Source organism: Megalops cyprinoides, chromosome 23 (genome assembly GCF_013368585.1).
Source record: "Megalops cyprinoides isolate fMegCyp1 chromosome 23, fMegCyp1.pri, whole genome shotgun sequence".
Lineage (NCBI taxonomy): Eukaryota > Metazoa > Chordata > Actinopteri > Elopiformes > Megalopidae > Megalops > Megalops cyprinoides.
Genome location: NC_050605.1, coordinates 19,926,355 through 19,936,069, shown reverse-complemented (window position 1 = coordinate 19,936,069; position 9,715 = coordinate 19,926,355). Strand labels below are relative to the sequence as shown.

General features: G+C 39.8%; 1 protein-coding gene across 1 annotated transcript; it reads left to right on the top strand.

The window, feature by feature from the left end:
- The first annotated feature begins 1,679 nt into the window (after nt 1-1,679).
- On the top strand, nt 1,680-5,672 carry fgfr1op2 (FGFR1 oncogene partner 2). Its single transcript, XM_036517934.1, has 6 exons — nt 1,680-1,723; nt 2,598-2,734; nt 3,065-3,182; nt 3,868-4,010; nt 4,702-4,815; nt 5,229-5,672. Exons 2-6 carry the CDS (start codon nt 2,600-2,602, stop codon nt 5,364-5,366), a joined length of 648 nt encoding a protein of 215 aa, XP_036373827.1. The 5' UTR covers nt 1,680-1,723; nt 2,598-2,599; the 3' UTR covers nt 5,367-5,672.
- The last annotated feature ends 4,043 nt before the right edge of the window (nt 5,673-9,715 follow it).

Here is a 9,715-nt window from a genome sequence, read left to right as displayed (position 1 = left end):
TTAGTTTTAACAAGGGCAAGATACTTTTAATAAAGGTTTAGGGACGTGCTGATGATATTTAAGAGACTACACGTGTCACATCAAACGAATTTCAAACAAAACGTCATAACGTTTTAATATATGCATATACAGTATTACACATACATCATTGAATTGTAATTTTAGGATTTTTTGAGACGATCGTATCACATGGCCTTGTCTACAACGTACAGCCGCAATACAGATCAGAGCGCACAATACACATCAGCCAGTGAAACTACATTGATACCACTTGCCAAATATCATCTATTGTACCTGCCTGTCTCTTAGAATATTAGTTTATCAATTAATAGTAACATTACTCACTCCCCCTCGCCATCCTTGTTTCAGTTCAAGTGGCTTCATTGGCATGACAAAGAAGCATTTGTGTTGCCAGAGCTCTTTCAAATTTATGACGAAACATTACAAAGCTGATTAAAATAAACAAGTCACAAGCGAAAATAAAATACACAAATAAACACCACTACAAAACACCTGTAATATATGTCTGTCTATATATAATTACATACTCTCCAACAATAATATTTGTTAGGTTATGCTGTATAACCATATCATGGTTATATTATGATATTAAAATGTTTAATGATTATAATAATTTTCTTAAATATTTTGAAACCTTTCCGTTGTTATTTTTCACTTCATTCTGACTTGCGAAGCTGAAAACTTTACAGCCCTAAGTGTCGTATTCTGGGGTGAATTCTGCAGCCGTTGGATTGTCTGCGTGACGTGTAAAGAGAGGGCATTATCTGCCCTCTAGTGGACATTTATGGAAACAACATGCAGGTTTTTCAAACGACCACAGATCATTCCCGGTTATTGTCTTTGATGGATGTATCCGCCACCCTTGTGTTTTGTTTTATTTGCTTTTAACTTCATTTAACACAGCATTTTTCAGTAATAATTTTCAGTAAAATAAATGTCTGCTATTGGGTCCTTGGGGGTTAAATTTAATACTTCAAACCACAGTATCAACATAGCCTGCCGAAAATTCCCGATAGCCCAATATTAGTCAGGCAAACTAGACATTGGTAAAATCTAGCAAGCTTTGCCATTTCGAAATTTTCAACAATTTGGGTCAGTAAGTGGCAGGTGAAAACGTCATACAATTAAGTGTAATTGTATCAATTTAGCAGCAATTTCCGAGTAAACGGAACTATTAGGCCTATAGTAGCCTATAACCGGTGTTTCACAGATTTAGCAGTCACTTTGATATAGACTGGTACTATAACTCCTGACTAAAATTACTTTTGCAAGTATGAACTTATCCCCATACAGACGACGTCATATCAAGAAAAAAACAGAGATGGCACACATGAATAGCAAAATATAGGCCTAATGGTTATTCCACACTTTTATGTCCACACGTTTTACTCCACCCCTCGACAGCACAATTTAGTGCCTATTTCCAATAATAGGCTGAGCGAGAAACGGCAAGGTCCGAAGTGGCTCCGATGATCTGATATTGCCTATAGTCCTAAAACGGTATTATGGATTTTACATGTAGAGACGAGCAACGGAAATAACCAAAAATTATCTTCAACAGTAACAGGAACTTTACATTATAACCAGGATGTAGCATTGATGCTAGTATCTCCCCAGTGCGCTAAGATCTCTGATGTGACGTTTAGCTGGAACAGGAAGTTTACATGTTTCCGTGCGGATGTGTTTTATGTGCAAGTTCCAGGTGAGATGTGAAAGATAAAACTGAGTTTAAATTTGTTAGTTGGCTAAATAACTAGCTGTTCTCTGAAATAATGACACAAAACAGCATACACATGCTGTGTTGAAGAGTTTATGGCAATCGTATTCGACGTGGCAGCGGTTGTAAACGTTGATATTTTGTCGTCTAGCTAACTTGCTAGTCAGCTAGTTTGTCAGCTGTCACAGTGAATAGCTAGCTTGCAAGCTGAGCTAATTTAAGATACAGGTACTAGCCAGCAGGGTAAGCAATAATACAGAATAGTTATTTGCATTCTTAAGAGCCATTTGTGCTTTGCTGCAACCTGTTCTCTAATTAGCTGGCTTTCTAGTTAGCAAACAGTAGCAAGCTGTCAAGATCCCCAGCCAGCTAGCTAGTTAAACCAGCTGGATTCCTCTTAAGATCATTTGAACATAGTAGCCATTCAGATGATTTTTGATATAGCTAGAAGTGACCTTTCCATCTTATATTCAATGACCTAGATAAATATATTTAATTAGAAAGGACAAAGTATAGCGACTAGTAGCTAAGTTAGCTATTTTGCGAGCTGGAACTAATTAAAACTTGTCAGTAACAGATGATGTGACGTTATAGTTTGATAGTTAGCACATTTATAATTTGAAATTAATCAACTGCCTAGTAATTTACAAGAAGAAGTCGACAAAATACTTAAAAACGAGTCCAAAGGAAAATGTTTAGTTAGACGCTAGATGGCAAATGTGCAAGAAGGCTTTTTTAGATAGTTGTAAAGTCCAACTGGACACTTTCACTGGCTTAGTTTTCTCCAAACACCACCAAAATAGGAGCCAGCTAGGAGTGTCGGCGGTATTTAAAGACGTATCGACCATCTGTGTTTCAGGAATGACTTGTACAATAGAAAAGGTCTTGGCCGATGCCAAATCGCTGGTGGAGAGATTACGGGACCATGATAACGCGGCCGAGGTTCTCATCGAGCAAACGACGTCCCTGAGCAAGCGAGTGGAAGCAATGAAACAGGTGAGAGTAACATGAAACAGCTCTTTTTGTTTAACCTTAAGGGTTGGGGCCCGTTCAAAATGCAGTGTAATTTTTATTTGAAATACTTTTAATTCAGTAATTGTGTAACTATGCTGAAGATGTTAATATTGTAACAAGAAGTTGAACGTCATAGAACTGGTTTCTGTTTCCTTTAATTGCAGTTCAGTTCCAGTTCTGTATCCTTAAGACTGCTTTGAATAAAATTACACCCCCCCCCCCCAATAATTAAAGCCGTATAAAGACCAGTTGACATGTATGGTGTACATTGTCTTTTCTCTGATGCCCTTGTTGAATGCTGTCTTTCTGCAGTACCAGGAAGAGATAAGTGAGCTCAACCGGGCTGCCAGGCACCGGCCCAGGTCCACTCTGGTCATGGGGATCCAGCAGGAGAACCGGCAAATTCGAGAGCTGCAGCAGGAGAACACAGGTGCAACAACAATGCTTCTGGGCTTTTCTAATTATGTGATGACTTTATGCTTTCACCACCCTACTTAGATTTGCGGTCACATTTTTAAGTCTTATTTAGGCTGTTAAAGGATAGTAAATACGGTATATTGGTACTTATTGGTTGTGACATTGTTTTATCTACTGGTTATCAAACTGATAATGAGCAAGTAGTAAATGTGTAATTATATTTAACTTTAAGAAATAGATATTTTAATGATATACTTATGGTATGTTCAGGTTTGAGTGAGAGTCAGGTTTTCAGTTGATGAAAGAATGTTTTTCCCTGAGCAAAGTGAGCAAAGTGGTGTACCATATGATTTGGTTGTTTTTTACAGTATAAACTTTTAAAAATAAATCAGAAGAAATGTAGTCATTTAATAAGAGGAAACACATTCATGAAAATTTTCACTGTGTAAATATGTTCAAGTATATGTTTTCTAAGTCTAACTTAAGCTAATTCTAAAGCAAAAACAATGATGTGCTGCCTTCTGTGCTGTCATATGCCTATGTGAAAATCAGTCTACTGGTGAAAGGAGAGTGAAGCTTTATGAACCCCAAGTAGGTGAGGCCATCATGTGTTATCAATGGCTGAACCAAACTAATCTTACTGTTTTGCAACGTGGAGCAAACCTGAGGACCAAGTATGCCCCCTCTCTGTCCTGCAGAACTCCGTACGTCTCTGGAGGAACACCAGTCCGCACTAGAGCTGATCATGAGCAAATACCGGGAGCAGGTCTTCCGACTGCTGATGGCCAGCAAAAGGGATGACCCTGTGATTATCACCAAGCTGAAGGAACAGCACACCAATGTGAGTAACAGCTCCAAGGCAAGAGGAACCCCTGTTGTGTGAGCCTCTCTGGTTTAACCACTGTCATCTCACCCCTATCACCAAGCTGAAGGAGCAGCACACAGTTTGAATTAAAACCCAGTAAACAAGGTGATCCTTGCCAAGGAACAACACTTTATGGAATGTCGTGTTTAATTTGAATATGTGAAAGTATAATATACCTGGATTTTGATGGGAACGTGGTCATTGGACAGTCACACTCACATCTCACGCATTAAATTTTGCTCTGTGTAATCTTCTGTGACATAGACTATCATGTGAATGGCAGTTACTCTGCATACATTGAAATATATTACTTAAATTGCCAGTAACACTAATGTTGTTACGGAGAATGTTTTTATTTTTCTGTAATTATGAAGTGCCTTAACTTGCATAACACTAAATAAGCTGTTGCTGCTAAACACAGTGAATTTTAATTGCAGTAAAATACTTGCAATTTGTCTCTTTTGCAGTTATTTGGCATTAAACTCAATATGATGGAACTTATTTTCTAATTTGCCAATATGTCTGAACATGTGGATGTGTCAGTTGTGAACTGTGTCTAAAGTCAAATTCATTTATCTATGTGTAACTAATTATTATGCAGTTATAGTTTTAATTCACAGTTAAAATTTATGAAGATTATTACCAGAATTCTCCATCTTTCTCTCAGGAGCTACAGGCCCACATAGACAAGATTCATGAGATGGCCACGGTGATGAAGAAAGCCATCCAGGTGGACGAAGGCCGGGTGTGCCAGGACGAGGAGCGAATCAAACGCCTTGAGGTGAGCCCCCCCGGTCCCAGAGAGGGAGTGCTCATAGATCAGGAGGATTAGGAATTCAGTCCTGCTGATCTGACCTTATCCTTAGAGTTCTTTTATGATAAAATAAAACCCAGAGAATGTGTTTGAACACCAGGTGAAGCACAGCAGTGCCTGTCATATGCGAATAGGGCTTAAAATTACCATAAAGGCGGTATTGCCTGATATCCTAAGAAAAATGTTGTGCCGTCTGCCTAAAAATGACCAGAAAGAGTAGCATTACACTGCGTCTGGCTTCTCTCAGGATTTGGCGCTACTAAGCACAAGGAATAAAGCATAGGGCACAGCCAGGCGAAGTGGATTTTGATACTGCTTGGAGTGCTCCTTGCATGACCCTGTCCTCTCTCCACCCCCCTCCTCTCCGTCACTGTGCTCAGCTGGAGAACAGGGGATTGCGGGAGCTGCTGGGTATCAGTCGGGAGGCCTTCCTGCTGCTGAAGAAGGAGGACATGTCCGACGCCACCTCACATTCTGGCTTGGTCACTAGCGCCGACCTCAGTCTGAGGAAGAGCTAGAGCCACACCCGCCGCAGTCATACCCACACCCGCCACACACGTACAGCCACACGCCATCCAGGCCATAAGTCACTCCCACCAACCAGACCAAATGCCACTCCCGCCAGACCTGGAACCCCCTCTAACTGCTGGGGCACCGTTCCGATCCTGTAGCCCTCCGGTCCACTTAAGACCGCTCAGTAGTGCCACTTCTGAACCTTCTTACCCTCTACAGGTCCAGAAACATAGCCTTCCATAATATACAGTGAATGATGGCTGTGTTTTCCTGTGTCGTAGTTGGTGGGAGCACTACATGGTATTCAGATGTGAGTGACTGATCTGAACCAATAATATTGCATTGCTAAAAAGAGGAACTTCTTGGTTGTTTTGTATGGTTCAGTGACTGACAGCACATGGTGTCATTCCCACTATGGGGCTTGTAAAGTCTGTCTCCAACCACTTTGGGTAGGCAGTGCCTCCATTGTTATAACCAAGAAAATGTGTATACATATTGTGGAAAGATTCTTATCCTTGAGCAGATGTGGTCACCCTGGCTACATTTTCCCTCTCTTCAGTTATGCCTACCCTGACCAGACCTCCCTGCATTCAAGTGCACTTTTAAGACACAATGTATCAACGTTTTCAAAGGCTGGTTTCAGTAAATTCATTGTCATTTAAATTACATTATATTAATTTACATTCATTTGGAATGGAATATAATGTAATGTCAATTGCAAGTGATTTTGTATACTAGCCGAGCTGGTGCAACACTGGGGATTATTACGCCTTACTGTTTTCCAGGCAGGTGTGGAAAACAGGGGAGTAAAGAACTGAGCTTAAAACTCACCCTGGTATGACATGAGATGCTGGAGCCAGATGGATAACCTAACCAAAACAGTAAACTTTCAAACCGGATCGCCGCTTTCCTTTTGCATTTGCATGACCACAGATCAGCCAGTAAATCTATGCATATTTTTATTTCCACCGAGCAGATTCTCTTAACCGTGACCACTTTCATAGCCTATATATTTTTTGACATCTGTTTATGAAGGTGGATATTTACTAAAACACTTCAGGTTAGGTTAATTTGTTGCAAGGTGCAACAGTAGAGTCTCACCCTCTGGCGACAGGTTTAATTCTCTTACCACCACTCAACACATTCATAACAGACAAAAGTAACTGGAGGTACGTCAGTCAGACTCCCAGACAACAAGCTGTGTCCTTTTCCTGTTCGGTCTAACACGTTGTGTCATGTGGCTGTACTAAGATGTCTCATCACATTTTTTTTTTTTACATTTGAAAATTCACTTCAGCCATCAGTCTGGTCTTACGTTTTATTTATTTCTTGAAGGAAAACAGGTTTCAGTAATGTTATTGGTGTGGTGGATTCCAGTTTAATTTCATGTATTCGGGAATCTAATGGCTAAAATTGTGTGGGAGGATGCAAATGTTCTGTTCAGTACTCTCTCAAGGACTACTAACCTACTTTTTTTATTGAGGGATTTTGGTTTCAAGGTGATGAATGCTTTGTGAAATGTTAATAAACTGGACAAAATGATGCATGTGAAGCTGTTTCTAATCTACACTAAATCAAAATTTGAACACGAGGATCTGTATAAACACATTGAGATACAGGAACACAATAAATCGGCAGATGGATGAAACAAAAGGGAATAGAGAAGAATGTTTTAAGGACAATATACGCATAACAGGTTCCATTTGCAGACATTTGTAGGGACACGCTAAATAAATGAAGGCAGCGAAGAAGCCTTGCGTCTTTATTGGATCCAACGTGTGACACATTGAAGTGTTCCAACAGGGAGGACTTCATAACTTGTCTCTACAAATCCATGCAGGTGTTTCACAGCAGAGCCCTAGAGGAGACTTGGGCTTCGCCATTACCCTCTAGTGGTTCACAGGTGCAATACCACCATACAAAGATACACATCTGTAGCACCCCAGTCCAAGATGAGGAGTACTTCTGAGGTAATCTAAACTAGTTTTAAGTCAGGTTGTGTTCATCAATAGTAAAATAAAAATATATGTTCATAATTCAGTATTTTCTCACAACCAGACTATGTATGGGTGACCAAGTGTCTTAACTTCCACACAGACCAAAAAACCCACTTCTTTAATGCATTAAACATGCCAATTTTGAGATCCAGAAGCTACCCATTCCAAACAGCATGAAAACCAAACACAGGAAAACTGAACTTTAGTGAACACAGGTAAATGTTTGTGGCTGTTAGGAAAAACTGACCTCTACCTCACATGGCTGTGAGGTTTTTGTTGCAGTCAGATCAACTGCTTATTCCTGCATCAGATCAGTATTATAAGAGACCTAATTTCATCACATGAACCAATGTTTAAGTGCCAAAAAAGAAATTAGCTGTACACAATGGCAATTACTGTAGTTAATATGTGAATTCCCAACAATAACACCATTGTTCATTATGTTACTGAAGGAAACAGATTTAATCTGGGAAAAATGCCTCTTGCTTTTCTTTGCCTACAGCATGTTTGTGATTGGTTCAAATGGGTCTTGTGGGCAGTCTGGACCAATCAGACAATTGTTCTGTCTGTTGACAATAATTCTTTATGTGCAAACAGAATTTTTTTTCCACTAAGTCAAGCTGTCTTCACCCATGACATGCGTGGTTAGTGGTATGATGGAGTGATGTCAAAATGTCATCACAGGTTTCCTTCTGGATTGGGTCTAAAAGCTTGGTAACTTGGTTTTTGTGACCTTCTGATGCTTAAGGGTCAAAAGTTAAGAGTAAAAACATCAAGGATGTGGAGATAAGGAGCTTACCTATCAGAGCTGCTCTTTTATTTACTTTGGAAACTGCTTATGCCACAAGGTAACCCACTGACTGTCAGAGTTGGATCCATTTTTAGAGTCTAGAGTTGGTTCTTTTTTTCTATGATATTTCATACAACAAAATTCATTCGGGTAACTACCAGTGTAGTATATTTATCATGTTGTCATGATAAAAAAATAAAATGAAAAAAACCCTGAACAAGCAATTAGAGAAGACCCAGGCACACACAGTCCAGATCGAACATGCACCGTCAGGTCTGGGAGAAGCAAAGAGTACCTGTGAAAAATCTTAACTGTGGCAGTGTAGCATAGTGGTTAAGGAGCAGGACTCATAACCGAAAGGTTGCTGGTTCAATTCCCCATGGGGGCGCTGCTGTACCCTTGGGCAAGGTACTTAACCCACACCTGCCTCAGTAAATATCCTGCTGTATAAAAGGATAATAATGTAAAAGCCTGTAACTGATGTAAGTCGCCCTGGATAAGAGCATCTGCTAAATGCCAATAATGTAATATAAAGCTTCTCCTGATAGCTCTTACTTCAACCTGTATAAGTTTCAGGGTTAAAATGAGTCATAACATTCGCAATGTTACACTAATTTCAAAAAGTGTCTCTGAACCCAGTCACCAACCCTCCCTCTTGCGGGTTGCCTCATCCCAGAAGAAAAGTTCTTTTTCTCTGCCACAGCCGTCTGGCTGTAGTAATCTGCTAAACAATATAATCTCTAACATGTGCGGATTGAAAATACAATTAATTAAAATAATTAAAATTATTTATTGAATTAAAATCTGATGTTTTTGAGCCTGATCTCATGGTCGACACAAAGACAAAGCAGCTTAGCTCACTTTCCAACGTTAACACAGTACTTCCATCTCTTGCTCTCAGACCAAGATGCACGATGACCATGTTACATATACACTCTGTAAGACTCCAGTCTTTTTATGTTATTGGTTGGTTTATAGGAAGAGTGCAGAGCTCTCTCAATTCCTGTCTGTCTCCAACTGTCTTTTCTCTCCTGCCTCCCTCACACCTTCTGCCCTTCTTCTTTCTTTCCTTCTGTCTCTCTCTTTCTCCCCTCACTCTCCCTCTCAGGACATTGAGCAGTGGGATTAATTTTCAGCACCAAAAAGTTCTCCAAGATCAGTTTACCCCATCTTAATCCCAGCCCCAACCATTAAGTGAATAAAGCTGATCCAGCACACAAAAATACTATTGTGAAAAAACAAGATTTAGAAAAAAAAGAAAAAAGAAAAAAAAAGTTTTCTGCAAACTCCATTGGTTTGCAGAAAACTATGCCATGTGTTAAACAAGCATTCCATTTACGGAAGTGCTAACAGACACATGAGATGGTATAGTGTGTTGCTTTGGCGCTTAATTGGTGGAAAAACATTTCATGTTCAATGCAGAGCACTGGAGGTGTGATTAACTGCACACTAACTGTGCATCCAGTGATCCCATATGATGTCTGCAACTCAAGCAGTTTTAAGAGCCGAAGCCACAAACCCAGCAGTGCAGCCCTGATCTAACGTTCAGTAATTTCTCTGCATTTGC

What these genes read in the sequence shown, in the direction of transcription:
- fgfr1op2 (XM_036517934.1), top strand. Translation starts at nt 2,600, where the DNA reads ATGACTTGTACAATAGAAAAGGTCTTGGCCGATGCCAAATCGCTGGTG. An exon ending in GCTGCAGCAGGAGAACACAG is followed by an intron (nt 3,183 to 3,867) that starts GTGCAACAACAA and finishes TCTGTCCTGCAG; the next exon opens with AACTCCGTACGTCTCTGGAG. An exon ending in TGAAGGAACAGCACACCAAT is followed by an intron (nt 4,011 to 4,701) that starts GTGAGTAACAGC and finishes TCTTTCTCTCAG; the next exon opens with GAGCTACAGGCCCACATAGA.